This window comes from Sinohyriopsis cumingii, unplaced genomic scaffold (assembly GCF_028554795.1).
Source record: "Sinohyriopsis cumingii isolate HCF-2022 unplaced genomic scaffold, ASM2855479v2 utg002239l, whole genome shotgun sequence".
Classification (NCBI taxonomy): Eukaryota; Metazoa; Mollusca; class Bivalvia; order Unionida; family Unionidae; genus Sinohyriopsis; species Sinohyriopsis cumingii.
In genome coordinates, this window is record NW_028316167.1 from 60200 (window position 1) to 79943 (window position 19744).

The 19744-nt window shown below is 35.9% G+C and overlaps 1 protein-coding gene across 2 annotated transcripts in view; it reads right to left on the reverse strand.

The window, feature by feature from the left end:
• The window catches only part of LOC149770865 (uncharacterized), a 90281-nt gene that overhangs the window by 48942 nt on the left and 21595 nt on the right, over window positions 1-19744 (reverse strand). For both annotated transcript variants that reach the window (XM_089949019.1, XM_089949020.1), the window contains exons 7-9: window positions 15856-16015; window positions 5628-5892; window positions 3968-4069 (exon numbers count right to left, since the gene is read on the reverse strand). In XM_089949019.1, coding sequence (XP_089805145.1) covers window positions 3968-4069; window positions 5628-5892; window positions 15856-16015 — 527 coding nt within the window. The remainder of the gene's footprint in view (window positions 1-3967; window positions 4070-5627; window positions 5893-15855; window positions 16016-19744) is intronic.

Here is a 19744-nt window from a genome sequence, read left to right on the forward strand (position 1 = left end):
AATTGTGTTGTTTTAATCGATGAGTTCATCGACAAGTTCCTTGTAAATGTGAGAATTGATGATGCCACCGCGGAATAATCGCTGACAAATATCTGAGGCTTCGTTGATTATTTCACGGGAGTTATTTCCTGCTCGTTTTCCTCCGATTAATACTTCGAGGCGAGATACATCGTTGACAACACTGTCAGGGCAAATGGTATATCCGCTACCTGTTTTTGGTTTCGATTCATCTGACGATTCCACTGGCGAATCAGACGACATTGGCGAATATGGTTCTCGTGGTGGTGAAGGGGTACCCCTAAGTGTCTTACCCTCTGGATGGATACCCCATCTTAATGGGGGTGAAAGTTCCTGTGGTTTCCAGTTTGTCGATGTTGGTTCTGGAGGTGGGGAGCCGGCCCAGAAGGGACGCGTTTCAGGACTCCACCTTGGATATATTGAAGGAGAAAGGGGTGGGTGGTGAAGATCAAAAGGGGAAAAAGATATAGGACTATCCTCTTTGGGTAGTAAAAGGGAGAGAGGGAGGGGATGAGGGGGGGGGGATGGATAATAAACTAGTTTCCGTCGGTGCCGGTCTTTTTGTTGTTTTGTATTTATTAACATCCAATAAAAATTTTGCAAAATTTTCATCAGAATAATTTATTGGTTTTCCTAAACTACCAAAATAAATTATCGCATGCCAATCAACAGCTCCGACTTTATCAGCAATTTCCCTTTTCAAAAATATTCTTTTATTTTCCGGAGAATCATCCGCAGCCATCTGAATTCTTGATTCATTATTACCGAGTAAAAACAACATGTTTGTGTTCAAATAATTCTCAGCGGATATATTAGGATTAATTATCAACGAACCATTATACACAGATGGTTTGTATTCGGGTACAACTATCGGTTCCTGGTCACTCTGATCTTCTTTTTTCTTTTTCGATTTTCTCTCTTTTTTCTGAGGTGGAGTTCTTTCTTTTGGTCTAGCTCCTAATTCCTGTGGTTGAATATCTTCTTCCTGTGGTTGAATTATTGGTTCCTGTGGTATTACTTTTCTCTTCCGTGTTTTAGCTTTTTCTTCCTTCTCCTGTTGTTTTCTTTCTTTCGCTTGCTGCCTTTCTTCCTTCTCCTGTTGTTTTCTTTCTTCCGCTACTTGCTTATTATATCTTTGTGTGTCTCTTGCTGCTTCTAAAAATCTCCTGTAACGCGGATCCGTTACCATACTCACATGTGTTTTTCCCGAGTAAACTTTATATACCATGTTATACCAATTATCACGAGTTCCATATCTTTTCTTTCCTATTGGAGTCAAATATTCATTTCGAACGCTAAAATAATTTTCTGCAAAATCACCAATTTGTTCTGTGGTATACAGTGCCGAGAGCGGTCGTGATATCATATCCCATCCCTCATCGGTGAAATTTTCTCTTAAATTCTCGATATTAAACTTCCCTTTTATCATTCCAGATTTTTCTCTTCCAGGTTTTCCCTTGCTTGTTCCAGAATCAATTGCAAGTTGTTGCCCCTGTTGTGCTGCTGCTATTGCTAATCGCTCGGGTAATGTTCGTGATTGTTCCTCAATACCTTTCAGCATGGGAAAAATTCCCTTTTTCTTCGTATCCGGATCTTTTTCGTCGCCAAAAACAACTTGTTCGATTGTTCCGGTAACTGGCTTCAACCATTTCGACGAAACCTCGGAAATTCCATGTTGTACATCTTCGTAACCACGAACATTTCTCTTAAATAATTGTTTTGTCGGGATGAGCTTCTTTAATGCCGCTAATTGCTCTCGCGCTAATCTGGCAGAATGAGGCTCTCCAACTGTACTAACTTTTGGACTCATCTTATTTTCAAGTATATTGTTTTAATGCGACGTAAAATTAGGATCCGCAGCCCAATCCCTTCGTGCGAAGATACACCAGAATAAATTCCCCCCCCCCCCCCATCTTTGTTTTTTCCTTGTCCAGAATGATAGATTTTGCACACAAAAATTGCACTCGGTGACGAATTTACGCAAATTAATTTTCGTGGGAAGCTTTATTTTTGAAATCTGAGGCTTCTACGGAGAAAGTTAGCGTAAGAAGCTTTATTTGGTCTGGAACGTCTGGTCTGTAGAACTTCCCTGCTGCTATTCTGTTGTGCTAAGTTATTAGTTTGCACATGAGAAATGATCTTCAAAAAGTGAAGTGTGAACCTACATGTATCCAGGATGACTTTGTAACCATATGTGAATGAAACAAATGATAATACTAACTAGTAGAGTTTAAATTAAAGATGTAAAATCTCTCTCTCTCTCTGTCTCACACACACCCACACCCACACGAATCTTCACAACATAGAGAAACTCAGTATTGCCAGAACAGTACATGGTCATTCAGCTTCTAGAAATAATTTTTTATGTTCATGCAATAGAAACCAGAAAAATGCCTTCTCAAGTTTTAATTACACCTCTATAGTATTGTGATAAGACATCAGACATTATATTCATGAGAACTCATGCATGGGGTAAAACTATCAGAACTTGTGTGATTTTGTTTCACTTCAGTCAGGCATAAATGCAATACTGTAACTATCAATTTGTTTATGTTTATTTTTCTTTATCGTTCTTTTCATCCTGCCATATTCCCAGACAGTGTTGGGTTTTTTGGCAACTCGAAAAGTGTATTAAGAGGACCCAAGGGAGATCAGTGTGTGTGATCCAAAAATGCAATGTCATTCTATTGAGAAAAGGCTTTCTTTTCATATGAGCCCATAGAAAACAATTGGAAACTCAAATCTGAATCCGTTTTCTTCCAAAGCATTTTATACACTTATATAGAAAGAAATTGCTGATAGATTTAGCATTGTCACTTATCGCCACCATACACATACAAATATGATCAAACACTCAAATGATCACAATCACAATGCATCAAATGAAAACATACCTCAAGTTTTGTCATTTTAATATGATAAATATATTGAATAACAATACAGATTAGTAACTGAACATTCACAATGTTCAATTCAGCATGTTGAATATATTACAGGTGGTTCTCCAATTTCAACAGATATCGTACACTACAGAAATACTTAATATGTTGATACGTCATTTTACAATATGTACAAAGAATTAAAACCCCATCCCTGCCAATGTGCTTCATAAAGTAAACCACCTTCATTCTGGAGTAATGAAAATTATTTTTGCTGGGCTGCTTTGCTTACTTTGATGACAGCTTATTGCTTCACAAATCACCCTGAAAAATGAGTCACATTTGAACACTATTCCAACAACTCAAATAATCAGGCCTTGCATTTTGTATATGGAGTAAAATCCAACTTCAAAGAAAAGTTGCCGCTGTTCACAACCTTGCCAATAATCTTTAATATCGATGGCTTAAACATTCTCATTCAAGGCAATAATGTGGAATAATTTTGTTAACTTTTGTTTTTCTACATGCATCTAACACCCCTTTGATTACCTACAGTTTACAACTCATTGGATTAATACACTTTTTGAACTTTACCTATGCAAATTATCACAATGGACTCTCCCATAGCAGCTTTTAAAGTACTTCACAGATCACCCTATCTATTGTCAGCCAATTAAATAGTATGTGAAATGGTGACTGTTTATAGCTGACCTCTTTGCTCTTTAATGTAGAATAAGCTTCCATAAAGATAGTTTTACGTGAGCTCTAAGCAGGACTGTTTACTATTTATACATACTACATGTTACGGACATATACTGAATCACATATTTTTGTTTCCAGAATGTTACTGAAAATCTTGTTTTCCAAAACATGTCAGGAGGTTTGGTAGTAAAAAATCATGCTTTTACGAGAGCACACCATGTTATTTCAGGTATGTCTATTCACTGCTGGGAGTGCAATATCGGTGACTTTCATATCATAATTAAAAGGGCCAAGAACAAAAAAGTCGGAATTAACGGGTTTGTGCAGCTCTTAAAAATCTGTCTAAATTGCAATTAAAAATTACATACCTGTACTAGTTCTGGACCTCCTGCTTTCACAAAGGACTGAGAAATCACGCTTCCCTTCCTCAGATCTCTTGAAGGAGGGACAATATTCATAAGAGCATAGGCCTGCAAAATTTTAAATTATTTAACGTTATGTTCACAACACCAAGTGTTATATATCATACATTTCAATTCATTTATTTTGGGGTTTATCTATTTTCATGGTTTCGCTAGTAATAACCATTATGCCAGAATTTAAATTGATGGATTTTGGAAGAAGTCCTATTTGTCTCCACAGAAGAATTATTGTTCCATAGGTTTAAAATTTGAGGTCTGCATCAGATTTTCTCATTTCTATCCAATTACTGTGGATTATCAATGTGCTGAGATTGGATATTCCATGGTTGAAATACAATTCAAATGCCTTATCATTTGGGGCACCCATAGGAGACTTGATATAAATAGAATCCATCATGTCAATGGAGGGTTAGAGAAATCTTAAGTGTCGGACTTTAGAGACAGAAAAGAAGCCCAACAAACTCTAACTGCAAGTGTAAGAGATACCCATCTCTCAAAGACATGTTATTGGTTCCTGTTTATGGTGAAACATCTATTTGGTTTTCTTTGGTGGAAATGTGTGATAACATTTGCTTTTGAGTCTAAAACTATGCAAAATTGTATGCCTTATAAACATTTGGGGAGTAAAACAATTTATACCCCCAGGTGCCAAACTCAAAATAATTAGACATGCACTTTTCCACAACCCAAAAATTCAGGGATGTGGAAATTTCTTGACATATAGTAGCTTCTCTCATATTTGTATGAAATTGTGTGCTTAAGATGATAATGGCAGATAAGATGCATTTACCACAGTTGTATTGCACACCATTTTGGACAAAGACCAAATGATGCCAATTTAATGTTATGGGCAGAGTAATAAAAAAAGTTGTGCAAAACTGAAAGAAAGGATTTACTCTCACTCCTTTATTTTTGGAACACGTTTGAATATGTGAGAAATCCATGTTGGACATGTCTATCTCACATGAGTGCATTCAGTGATGTTTTTATACTTAAGATTTCATAGTGTCTAATAACATTTCTAGTGTTTTTTATATTTAAAAGATACTTTTCTATAGAATAAATGAATAAACTGCAATTCTTGTTATTTTCTATCATGTGATGCAAAAGTTTAGAAAATACTATCTTTTTATAGCTAGAGTCATAACAATAATATGACATCTTTTCTTTCATCAATCTTATCTGACAAAAAAAAATAGAAATTCCATTTTATGCATTGGCATGAGATAAGGAAATCCCACATAAACCAACACATGGACTGGTGTGAGAGAGGGAAATCCATTACAAACCAACACATACATTGGTGTGAGAGAGGGGAAACCCCGCAGAATCCAACATATGAATTAGTATTTGATGGCAATCCCACTACTGGGATCTGAACTTTTGGGCAACTCTGCAAATCCTGCACACTTCCCAGACATTGATAAAATCTACTTCACATAAGTATAGACTAAAATGAGTGTAATAATTTGCAAAGTTGTCATCAAGAAGGGCAAAGAAATGTAGAATGTAGGGGAAATTACAGCAAATGACTGATGATGAGACAGCTGAATCACAAAACTAAATCACATCCTGATGACCCATTTCTTCATGCTGACTAACATACCTGTTCCTTTACAACATCGCCTTGCTTCACAACAACTGTAATTTGTCCAATTTGAATTCCCCTCCTCATACCATCAGAATTTTCCTCCAGTGATTTGGGCTCTGTTGTAAACTGCCGTTCTGAGTCTGCCCTATGAAATCTGTGCTCTTCTAAACCCCTCCAAAGTTTGTGTGAAGAAGCATGCTTTTTGTCTTTCAAATGCACGATTGGTTTGGAATTATCAAATTTCATGGCATGGTGTCTAGCTGGAGAATCCACTTTTTTTCTGCAGAGGTATCAAATATTATCTTTTACATTAAGCACGCTATACTAGTGGGAAAATATTTGAACCAAAACGCTTGTATATGATGACAAATGTTAGGTGAAATTTGCAGTAAAACCTGCTGTATTAGACACCTTTTACTAAACTGTACTTGCTGATCTATGTCTATACATGGGGGACATGTTTGCCTTTGTTGTTTCCTAAACGTCTGAATAAACAGGCATTTTGATACAGGTAGATTCTTTCATTACATACTATTTGAAGGAGCTAAAACAGTATACCATGTTATGGCTGAGGTTACCCTATACTGGGGTACATTATACACTATACATTGCTAAAAATTATTAAGCCAATGGGGCCCATGACCAAACTTCTAATATTAATGGAATCTATGACCATACCTGTTATGCCAAAGGAATGTATGAATATACCTACTATGTTAATGGAATGCATGACCATACCTATCATGTTAATGGAATGCATGACCATACCTATTATGTTAATGCCATACATGACTATACCTATTATGTTAATGGGATCCATGACCATACATATTATGTCAATGGAATGCATGACCATACCTATTATGTTAATGCCATACATGACTATACCTATTATGTTAATGGAATGCATGACCATACCTATCATGTTAATGGAATGCATGACCATACATATTATGTTAATGGCATGCATGACTATACCTAATATGTTAATGGGATCTATGACCATACCTATTATGTTAATGGAATGCATGACCATACATATTATGTTAATGGCATACATGACTATACCTATTATGTTAATGGGATCCATGACCATACCTGTTATGCCAATAGAATGCATGAATATACCATACCTATTATGTTAGTGGAATGCATGACCATACCTATTATGTTAATGGCATGCATGACTATACCTATTGTGTTAATGGGATCTATGACCATACCTATTATGTTAATGGAATGCATGACCATACCTAGGTTGTTATTGGGATCTATGACCATACCTATTATGTTAATGGGAAGCATGACCATACCTATTAACTTAATGGAATGCATGACCACACCTATTATGTTAATAGGGTCTATGACCATACCTATTGTTACCATACCTATGTTGTTATTGGGATCCATACCCATATCTATTATGTTAATAGGGTCCATGATCATACCTATTATGTTAATAGGGTCCATGACCATAACTATATTGTTAATGGGATACATGACCATACATATTATGTTAATAGGGTCCATGACTATATTTATTATGTTAATGGACTGCATGACCATACCTATTATGTTAATAGGGTCCATAACCATACATATGTTGCTAATGGAATGCATGACCATACCTATTATGTCAATAGGGTCCATGACCATACCTATTATGTTAATGAGATCCATGACCATACCTATTATGTTATAGAATGCATGATCATACTTATGATGTTAATAGGGTCTATGGCCATACCTATTATGTTAATGGAATCCATTAGCTAACCTATTATGTTAATGGAATGCATGATTGACACATGGGACAGGGACTCCTCTTATTATTAAAAATATTTTTCTCCTTTCACTGCCTTAGTGTTATGAATAGGTATATCTCTGAAAGAGTGAATAACAAGCATGAATAGTAAAACAAGTACATGAGCCACAAAAAAGGTCAAGAGTTTACCTGGTGGCAGGAAAATCTAGTTAACCTGGTAGGAAGAAAACCTATCAAGTTGGCAGTAGATGTAAAAGTTTGGTGAACTGAGGATGGAATAGTCTATCGCTAAGTGAAGAATGCATTCCTTCACAAGTTGGCATAGATCTAAGTGACACTGGAACTACAACCATTGCTTGTGACAACATATTTTGAGCGGAGATTTAATTGGGTGTGTTGCTAAGAGTAAACTTCACCAAGCTGGACTGAAATTCTTAGTGTGGCTGTATGCACGTGGAGGACATCATTCACTCCAGACAGTAGACCTATAAGCATTGCTTGCTTGATTCAGCAAGGACATCAATTACCCTTGTTTCTCTATATGTCGTCAGAAGGAGGGGCGATACATATCAGAAACTGCCATGTTCATCTAAATATTCATTACTCAAGAACTGGCATATTCATCTACATATTTGTTACTCAGGAACTGCCATATTCATTTATGTATTCCTTACTCAGGAACTGCCATATTCATCTAATGTATTTGTTATTCAGTAACTGCCATATTTGTTGCTGTATTAAACTGTAATTCAGAGAACTGCCATATTCATCTATGTATTTGTTATCTGGGAACTGCCACATTCATCGCTGTACTCGTTACTCTGAAACTGCCATGTTCACCTATGTAATTCCTACTCAGGAACTGCCATATTCATCTATGTATTTGTTACTCAGGAAATGCCATATTTATCTAAAGTCTATGCATTTGTTACTTGAGAACTGCCAAATTCATTGCTGCATTTGTTACTCATGGAACTGTTATATTCATCTATGTATTCATTACTCAGAAATTGCTGTATTCATCAATGTATTCATTACACAAGAACTGCCATAGTCATCTATGTATACCAATAAGATAACTTTCCTCAACAACAGCCAAGTTCTGACTAACCATTGGTGATGTTTAACCTTCCCCCTTTTTACTGGGTATATATTTACATGCAAGGTTAAAGGCACATCTACAAAATACTGGCTGTATAGTGCAAATTAAAAGTCAAGTTCTATATGTGCAAACTTAAATATTGCACAAATATGTTAGGAATATAAACCCTTCCAAATAAACAAAGACGTAATCCTAAATAATACAAAATATAAGGCCAAGATTTGTAATACTGAGATCTTAAGGTTGAGTGTAATTTTGATAGCTGGAGAGACATTTGGCATTATTCACCTGGTCAAAACGCAGTCTGTCAGGATTTGTTAAATTGTTTGTTTCACAACACTGTTTACTAATGTATGACTTATCTATTAATCTCTCGACCGCTCCGGTGGCCTAGTGGTTAGAGCGTCTGCCTAGATGCGGGAGGTCATGGGTTCGATCCCAGGTCAAGTCATACCAAAGACTTACAAAAATGGTACTAACAGCTGCCTCACTTGGCGCTCAGCATTAAGAGGTTAGTGTTAGGACTGGTCGGCCTGGTGTCAGGATAATGTGACTGGGTGGGACATCATGCCACATGTCTGCGGCATGATGCCCCAGTGCTAGACATCACTAAAAACTGCCACACTGCAGACATCATAGCGATATGACTGAAATTTTTTGAAAGCTACATTAAAAAATCCAAATCACACACACACACACTAATTTCTATGCTAAGAAGTGCTACAGCCAATTAACTTCCAAAGAACACATACACAAATGGCCTAGTAAGCATTCTAATTACCATCCATAGAACAGATATGCAAATGGCCCAGTGAGCATTCTAATCACCTTCCATAGAGCAGATATGCAAGTGGGCCCATTGAGCATTCTAATCATCTTCCATATTACAGATATGCAAGTGGGCCCATTGAGCATTCTAATTGCCTTTCATAGAACAGATATGCAAGTGGCCAAATGAGCATTCTAATCACCTTCCATAGAACAGATTTGCAAGTGGCCCAGTGAGCATTCTAATCACCTTCCATAGAACAGATCTGCAAGTGGCTCAGTGAGCATTCTAATCACTTTCCATAGAACAGATCTGCAAATGGCCCAGTGAGCATTCTAATCACCTTCCATAGAACAGATATGCAAGTGGCCCAGTGAGCATTCTAATCACCTTCCATAGAACAGATCTGCAAGTGGCCCAGTGAGCATTCTAATCACCTTCCATAGAACAGATCTGCAAGTGGCTCAGTGAGCATTCTAATCACCTTCCATAGAACAGATCTGCAAATGGCCCAGTGAGCATTCTAATCACCTTCCATAGAACAGATATGCAAGTGGCCCAGTGAGCATTCTAATCACCTTCCATAGAACAGATCTGCAAATGGCCCAGTGAGCATTCTAATCACCTTCCACAGAACAGATCTGCAAGTGGCCCAGTGAGCATTCTAATCATCTTCCATAGAACAGATATGCAAGTGGCCCAGTGAGCATTCTAATCACCTTCCACAGAACAGATATGCAAGTGGCCCAGTGAGCATTCTAATCACCTTCCATAGAACAGATGGCATGAGAATCTAATTGTCATATAAATATGCATACAAACATGACTATCAAATTTCATTTGTTTCCAAAGTGGTTTCTGCTTAACTTGGACAACAAGCAGGTTATCAACAAATAACATGTATCTGCAAAATGAGTCTTAAAAAAATGTGTAAATAAATTTAGCACTGCTATCATGGCATTAAAATCCACATTTCATAATTCTTTCTCACATGAATTGTGGTCATGTATGCTGCAAAGGTTTGGTCTCAACAAAAAAAAAATTCAAAATCCAAAAAGTTCAAAAAAAGTTCAAAAATATGTCAAAAGAGCAATCAAAATTGCTGTTGTAGTCAGTACATTCAATGAGATAATGTATGAATAAAAATATGTCTACCAAATTTCATTTTCTACCTCAAGTGTATGTACTAGAGCTGGGTACCATGAAAATCTTACGCTGCAATATTTCAGAACATACCATGGTAGACCACAGTTATATTAGGAACCAACAATTCAATCTGCCAGGGCAGGGGAATGACACATTTTTTGTTGAATCTCTCTATATCAATAGTTGGAAAATTATTTTGCTCTGATTTAAAGCAAAGAAACATGATATTATATCCATATTATATACATGATATTATATCCATGATATTAAATCCATATGATATATATTATATCCATATTATATCCATGATATTAAATCCATATGATATATATTATATCCATGATATTAAATCCATATGATATATATTATATCCATATTATATCCATGATATTATATCCATGATATATCCATATTATATCCATGATATTACTGAGAAAAAATAATAATTATCTCAAGACTAAAGACACTGTTTCAGCTCCAAAACAGAATCATGGCCCCAACCCCCATTCCAAAAATTAATGGCCAACACGTTATAGCAGAGAAAAGTGTGTTAACTGCTGTATAAGCTGCAATCTAAAAGCTGTTAACTAAAGTGCGATGATCAATCTTAAACTCTGAAAGACATCATGCTGACATTCGAGAGCCTATTGATAAGAATTGAAAGTGTTGATACTAAAGCCAGCACTTTACTAGTTACACTATTGTCATAATAGAGAAAATGGTAAACACAGAACACACTTACTAAATGAACAAGAAAATATTTTGTGGACTTAAGAAAATTATACAAAGTACAGAGAGAAAACAAGTGCACTCCTGAAAATAATAGGATGATTTGCAGCCTAACAAAAGGAATTCTAATAATTAACACACTCAGATTCACTAGTATATCCAAAACATGACAATTTGGGGTTTTTTGTTTCTTTTTTTAATCTGAAATTTTTTGATAGCTGGATATGGCTCAAATGTTTCACAACATTCAATTTGGCCACTGTGTTGGCATACATGACACATGTCGAACATTACATTAAAAAATCATAACTATGTAGACAAAACTATGTTTTCTTCCAAATGGGTAGAGAGGGCAAGTTTGATGCGGTTGAGGAATATGTCGAGATTGAGATTATATATATATATATATATATATATATATATATATATATTGTGCAGTTATGTGATCAATCTGTCTGCATTGCTTGGATGGTGATTTACTCATTAGATTTGAATATTTTATAAATGTTGGTTGGGATATATGAAATGATTTAAACTGCAGTCATAGGCAAGTGGATTTTTTCCTTACTTCCCTTATGGAATATAGGTTGTGGACCAGTAAGTGACCCTTTCTTTATGCATCTTACTTACTGAGTACACAAACTCTACTTCTAAGCATATTTCAGGGCAAAATTTCACAGAATAACAGTACTTAAATACAGGCAATTTATATACAGAAAGCTCATTATTTTGCAATATTTTCAAACTCTAATTTTGTTTTAATTACAAGAAATTATTTAATGACTGAACTTGTCATTATTTAAGCATATATTTTTAACAAAACAAGATTCAATATAAAGGCTGTTCCAGTAAAACATATATTCCCCCGTTGATGGCCTTTCAAAAAACTTCTGTAGGAGGTTGTGTTTCAAACTATTTTGATTCTGACAGTGGAAGGTTGGTTAGGAAAATCACTTCTGTTGTAGGTTGTGTTAACTAAATGAGAAATTGCTGGTGGGGTTGTCAGAAAAAATAAATAAACCGAATATATATTTCAAATCGCATCTAACCCCCTCCTGAGTCCTAGTGGTCTAACGTGAATAAAACATTGGGTCAGAAAATGATGCCAGTACACGTAATTTGTACGAACTCGCATACTTTTACAGCAGTGATACGCGTTCTGAAAATTATGTCAACGTTGTAGATATAAAATGTGTTTTGTGCAGTATGCAATTTTTATTAAACTTTTAATATTAAAAGTGCATTTCACAACATAATTCACGCTGCCAGTAGCGGTCTCGCAGCGCTTGATGTGACATCCAGATAGCTGGATACTTCGGTTCTACATGAATGGCTGTTAAACTAAATTTGATTGGTTCATTGGCCCTGGAACAAGCATTTTATGGTAGTTTTAAACTTATTTTCATCATGGAAGTTTTACAAAAGCTTGTTTCAAGTAAGGGCCACACAACCAAAACGGCTGAATCATAACGTTTTCAGTCGGCAAATACTGGCTGGTGATAGCTATGATGACAATGAATTTCATGTTTACTGGTCTGTTGGACATTGGGAAAATGTCACTGGAAATACCAGTGTGAGTTTTTGAGCCCAAAAGTGATGTTGAGTGCGAGTCCAATGTACTTGTTGGATGGACAATATGCAAGTTATATTTATTCAAGATACCCATGTCTGAACATGCAGACTATGGGAATGTTGGACTTAAAACCCTAATACAGCATTACTGAAGAGAAAAAAAAACTGGCATAAGAGGCAGCAAAGCACTGACTCAAGGAAGCGTCTTTTTGGCAGAAGTCTCGGAAATGCTTAATCATGTATATTTGGATATCAAATTTTTATTGGGGATGCAGAAAATCACTTAGGCAAGAGTCGCCCATATGCATTATAATAGGTGGGCAGCAAAATTCAAAGACTTGACAGTCCTGTTTCAGCCACCTGCTTAGTGGAAAATGTGTTGATCAATTATGTGTGCTGATATTTATAATGACAGAATTTAGTGGCTGAAAGCCCATCCACCCATGCACAGGGGCTCGTATCATTGTTTTAAAAAGCCAGTCATATATGTACTAAATAATAACAACAAGGGAGAACACTACTCTCCTTAATATGCAAAAACAACGCCCTGAATGGAATACTACCTTCTCATTGGCCAACTGAAAATAAATTATAAATTAAATAAAGGGACATCATTTTTTTGTAACTAGTGAGAGGAGAGTATTCCATTCAGCGGTTTGTTCTTGCATATTAAGCGGGTGTGATCAGGTACATGTCGAGCGATACTGTGGGAAAATGAGTTGGCATTCCTTAAAGGTATGATATTAATTCAAGCTTTTGATAGGGATACACAGTCGAATGCCTGAGCTAAACAGCAGTACCAAATTTATTACTCTACGCAAAATGTGGCTTGAAATAACAGTGTTTATTCTTAAATGGGTTGCACGAGAAAGGAGAAAAGTGTCTCCCTTGTAGTTATTATGTAGTACATGTATGACAGGTCAATTTTAAGCAATGATATGAGCACCTGTGCCCCAATGTACATGTCACCATTATAAGAGTACATCAAAAGAACATGCTGCAATAACTGGGCAGCAAGATCAAAGGCTCTGACTGGCAGTTGGGTGGGAAAATCTAATGATATTTACAGTGCTTGAATTCACTTACTAAGAGGGTGACGTTACAATAATATTACAAGATGTAATCCTTATAACAGCTGATGGTATCTGTAATTGTCTAGATTTATGTTGCAATTTTTTGTCAATTTTATCCTCAGATTTACTAAACAATCTGATTTCTCTATAACTTTAATAGACAAATTATAAGGCCCTCCAGATAAACCTACTCCTTAGAAAATATAATTCTGTACACCATATTTTGAAAGTCTGATTCTGAAATGGATCGTAGCTAAGTTTGGAATTTTAGATGATTTTCCATGTGTAATATCTATTGGGAATCAAGCATGGGTTGAAGTTTTCTCTAAAATGTTGGGCATTTCTAACCATGCCTTGACATTGGGAATCAAGCATGGGTTGAAGTTTTCTCTAAAATGTTGGGCATTTCTAACCATGCCTTGACATGTCTCCCTGAGTCTTTCTAATACTACCAGATTTGAAAAAATTTCAATACAAGATTTCAGTGACAATGCTCTCTCTCTCTCTCTCTCTCTCTCTCTCTCTCTCTCTCTCTCTTTTAATGTTTATCTGAGAACTCACTGTCAAACATACTGTCCAAGATAATGTTGTCCACCTCACTTAACTCTTATTTCTCAGCCTAGATACTGTGAAATGTACATAAACTATTCATCACTACTTACAGTGCTCTCCTAATAGTACCAATGGCAAACTGCTAGAGACTACTTTCACCAAAAATTAATGTATTTCTTAATATTACAAACATGTGTTGTCATTTTTGAACAGTCTAAAATGTATGGAGCAACACATCATTCCAGATATTTATAATGTGAACTATTACTTAACATTTCAAGTTATAAAATTAGTTCCAGGACAGGTGCATGACACAGAATCACTGACTGAACATCTGTATAACATGCCAGATCAGCCATGTAAGAATCAACTGGAACATAATGCAATTATATTTGAAATATTCACTTTTTATTTGTAACAGATCCAACCATTTTGTAAAAGGAAATTTAATTTGTTGAACTATTTTGTCATGAATAATGAAAACATAATTTTATTATGATTTATATCATCACAAGATTCTTTGTGAATTTCCATACATTCCTTACTGACAGAAACTACCAACATACCCATACGGTGAAAACGTACTGTGGTACATACCACTGGATAAAATACAAGTCTGTTTCAATAATAACCATCAGAACAGAGATCTTGTTTGGGGGACAGATTTATCATTTTTAACTGATGCAAAACAAGGATCAAGACATGTAGCTCAATTCATTTTGTTTATTTTATGCAAGTACTTTGTAACTGATGATTAAAAAAGAAAATGGCTTTTAATTGCTTTATTCTGTTTAACAATCAATTTTTGACAAGTTGATCATTTTTGTTATTTTTATGTATAATCGATACAGTTAACAATGATTATTAGTTATTGTACTGGCATGTTATATTGATTCCCCTGACCAGTCGACCCCATGTTAAATATTTTAACAGTTCTGTTGTGGTTGGAAGTAACTGTCAAAATTAAACATGTGGTATGAAAGGTATATTGAATAAGGCCTCATTCTGGATTAATTATCCTAACAAGGCTTTGTCCAGAAAAGGTATTCATTCAAAACTGTCAACAAAATTTAAAAATGCTTTTGAATTAATAGTTCAAATAGCTGGTAGATCTTCTGCACATGGATGCATATATGCAAGCAAAATAATTTCATTTATCTACAATGAACTTGTTTTAATCAATATTTCTTACACGCTTCTCAGGAATATTGGACAGGCAGATAGATGTGTATAGAAATGGACACAAACAAAATCAAAATGTTCCTATTATCACTGCAAATGTTACACAAATTTTGGTCAAAAGAATTAAATGAAAAATGTCTTTCTACTTGACAATTTAGCAGGTTGGACCTTTCAACCCATCTCAAGGACTTTGGACTTTTCAACCCATCTCAAGGACTCAAGGACCTTGGACTTTTCATCCCATTGCAGAACTTAGCAGAAAACCCCATCTTAACTGGTAGGTATTAAATCTGATCATACATACAAAAATACCTGTGAATAATTTTATTGCATTTTGATTTTCTCTGCTTTACCTTTTCCTGTAAGGTTCTGAATGCTTGTTGGGTTTTTCAAATTTAATGCCACTTGGCAAGGTAAAGTCAATATAACAGTGATGACGTCCCTCAAAACGTTTAAGGAAGTCCTTCCCATTTCTAGACAGGGCTGTTTTTACAAGTTGTATATCTTCTTCATCTGGAAATAAAAGTTTCTTTAATAAATAATAATCTTTGTATAAACAACAAATCCAAACAACATTTTCTGACACCTATAAAAGCATGCGAGATGGGCAAAGTTTGCGGTTAAAGTAATTCTATGCTCAAATAAATACACTTAGTCAAGAAAACAATCACAGCCTACACGTTAAGACCAATTGATCTGGTAAAACGCTGCAGTAATCAATCTCTTTTGGAAGAAAAAAACATTTTTCCATAACAAAGAATCAAAGCAATTCACATGTACAGGAAGACTCATCTGGAGTAATCTATCCTTCTGTAGGCTACATTTAATATGCATCTCAAATAAAAGACAATTAAAAAGAAGAAAAACGTCATGAACATTGCCTTGTAACAGTTATTTCCTCAAACAATACCATCAATTAGGTTAAAGACAACAGATTGTGCTTAACAAACAAGTGAAGCAAAATGCAAGTTGCCAAGCAAATTATTTTTCACCACAATTCATTTATTCAGAACACAATTGAATTCTAAAATGGCACAAATGCAAAATCAATTTGCAGCAGATTATAAAGCTGCCAATTATTTGTCAAGAGAGTGTACGTGTTTTTTGGTAACTTTGTCACTTTCTTTCACAATTCTACAGTTCCTAAAATAAAGTTGTACAAACACATGCTCTGTTGATTTTCCAATGAAGAATCAAATGTTGGAATCACATCTAATTTCCAATTTCTAACAGAGCTCACAGTACAAAATAATGCACAGAGGTAATGAATGATGCTGTACAATGTAATCAAATCATTTCAGTCTGCATATCTTTGCAATACAGAGTCAAAAATAAAGATAAATATTCCAAGTTAAAATGTATCAGGATCAGTTAATTAGAGTAGATATGCATAGTTTAAGGGAGATGCCACATTCAAGTTATGGTCTGACCAGGCAATTTTCAGCAAAATTACAATTAGCACTGATGCAGAATTACCTAGTATACAGATCACCATATTTTCAAGACTTTGCAACTTTATTAAAGCACTGTCATACCAAAGTAAAGAAGCCAGCATATATTTATCAATTTTCAATAACCTTTATACTAAATGATCCATTATATTCAAACTTCCAATTATAGAGAGTTACAAGTGAGTGCCATAAAAAGGATTGCTGACTGGCCAAAAGAACTGAACATCTCTAGGTCATTACTCCAACTAGATTTTGACCAATCAGCTGTTGTTTCAACATCATCTACTTTATAAATAGATTATAACATCATGCTTTGCGTGAAAGTTGGTGGAATCTGGCTGAAATACTAAAAGAATACTTATTTTGTATGCAAAACTTCCTTGTGAAAAGTAATTAATGCTTATACAAGTATCTGATCCGATTTTCCCTTTGGCATGACAATGCATCAGTACAGCTTCCCTTTGGCATGATGATGTATTAGTACAGCTTCTATTTGGCGTGACAATGTCTCAGTACAACTTCCCTTTGGCATGACAATGTAGTAGTACAGTGTTCCCTTTGGCATGACAATGTATTAGTACAGCTTCCCTTAGGCATGAAAATGTAGTAGTACAGCTTCCCTTTGGCATGACAATGTAGTAGTACAGCTTCCCTTTGGCATGACAATGTATTAGTACAGCTTCCATTTGGCATGACAATGTATCAGTACAGCTTCCCTTTGGCATGACAATGTATCAGTACAGCTTCCCTTAGGCATGACAATGTATTAGTACAGCTTCTCTTTGGCATGACAATGTCTCAGTACAGCTTCCCTTTGTCATGACAATGTCTCAGTACAGCTTCCCTTAGGCATGACAATGTATTAGTACAGCTTCCATCTGGCATGACAATGTATTAGTACAGCTTCCCTTTGGCATGACAAATGTATTAGGACAGCTTCCCTTTGGCATGACAATGTATTAGTACAGCTTACCTTTGGCATGACAATGTATTAGTACAGCTTCCATTTGGCATGACAATGTATCAGTACAACTTCCCTTTGGCATGACAATGTATCAGTACAGCTTCCCTTAGGCATGACAATGTATTAGTACAGCTTCTCTTTGGCATGACAATGTCTCAGTACAGCTACCCTTTGGCATGACAATGTCTCAGTACAGCTTCCCTTTTGGCATGACAATGTCTCAGTACAGCTCCCTTTGACATGACAATGTATTAGTACAGCTTCCCTTTGGCATGACAATGTCTTAGTACAGCTTCCCTTTGACATGACAATGTCTCAGTACAGCTTCCCTTCGACATGACAATGTATTAGTACAGCTTCCCTTTGGCATAACAATGTCTCAGTACAGCTACCCTTTGGCATGACAATGTATCAGTATAGCTTCCCTTTGGCACGACAATGTCTCAGTACAGCTTCCCTTTGGCATGACAATGTATTAGTACAGCTTCCCTTTGGCATGACAATGTCTCAGTACAGCTTCCCTACGGCATGACAATGTAGTAGTACAGCTTCCCTATGGCATGACAGTGTAGTAGTACAGCTTCCCTTTGGCATGACAATATCTCAGTACAGTTTTTCTTTGGCATGACAATGTATTAGTACAGCTTCCCTTTGGCATGACAATGTATTAGTACAGCGTCCCTTTGGCATGACAATGTCTCAGTACAGCTTCCCTTTGGCACGACAATGTTTCAGTACAGCTTCCCTTTGGCATGACATTGTATTAGTACTGCTGCTCTTTGGCATGACAATGTATTAGTACAGCTTCCATTTGGCATGACAATATCTCAGTACAGCTTCCCTTTGGCATGACAATGTATTATTACAGCTACCCTTTGGCATGACAATGTATCAGTACAGCTTCCCTTTGGAATGAAAATGTATGAGTACAGCTTTCCTTTAGCCATGACAATGCATCAGTAATGCATCACTTTGCATGATATTGTATCAGTAGAGCTTCCCTTTCGCATGACAATGCATCAATAGTTTTCCTTTTGTCATGAAAATGCATCAGTACAGCTTCCCTTCAGTCATGACAATGCATCAGTACAGCTTCCCTTCAGTCATGACAATGCATCAGTACAACTTCCCTTTAGTCATGGCAGTGCATCAGTACAGCTTCGGCCTTGAAAATACTATGGCCTTCAGTATCTGTGACAACTGCCTTGCCACATGAAAAATCAAACAAAGTATGAAGTTTGACATTCTGTCTCTTAACTTCTAAGAGGTCTGACTCATAAATATGTGTGATAGCTCACTGAAAGGGAATCTTTCTCCACATCAACATCACTCCTAAATTATTGAACATGTTGTCAAAATTCTAAATACAAACACCTTTCAGAACTTGAGCATCATGTGTGAAACAGCAACATAATATGTTCATAATTATTTACTCATTTTAATATCAAGCTTGGATGATGTACCTCTGTAAATAAATGAAGTAGCTTGTTTTAGTCTCACAGATTAGATTATGTTATTTCTAACTGATGCACACCAAAAGTAAAATGATGCTGAAGTCTGGTGACTGTTTAGGACTGGAAATGCATTCTGATTTTTTTCTTAACATGTGATTCTGCATGTACTCTTTCCCAGGTTGAATATTAGTAATGTTTTAGCTGGTCCAGCCAATTTTTACCTGGTCAGTTTGAATGGACAAGTGCTTTTCCTGAGCCCTGCCATTTTGAATTCTGAAATTACCCACATGTACTTTCTGCCTTGATCGTCAGAGCATTTCTCTGATCTAAATATAAAATCTTAGCATTCTCTCTGCAATATTTGCATTGTGCC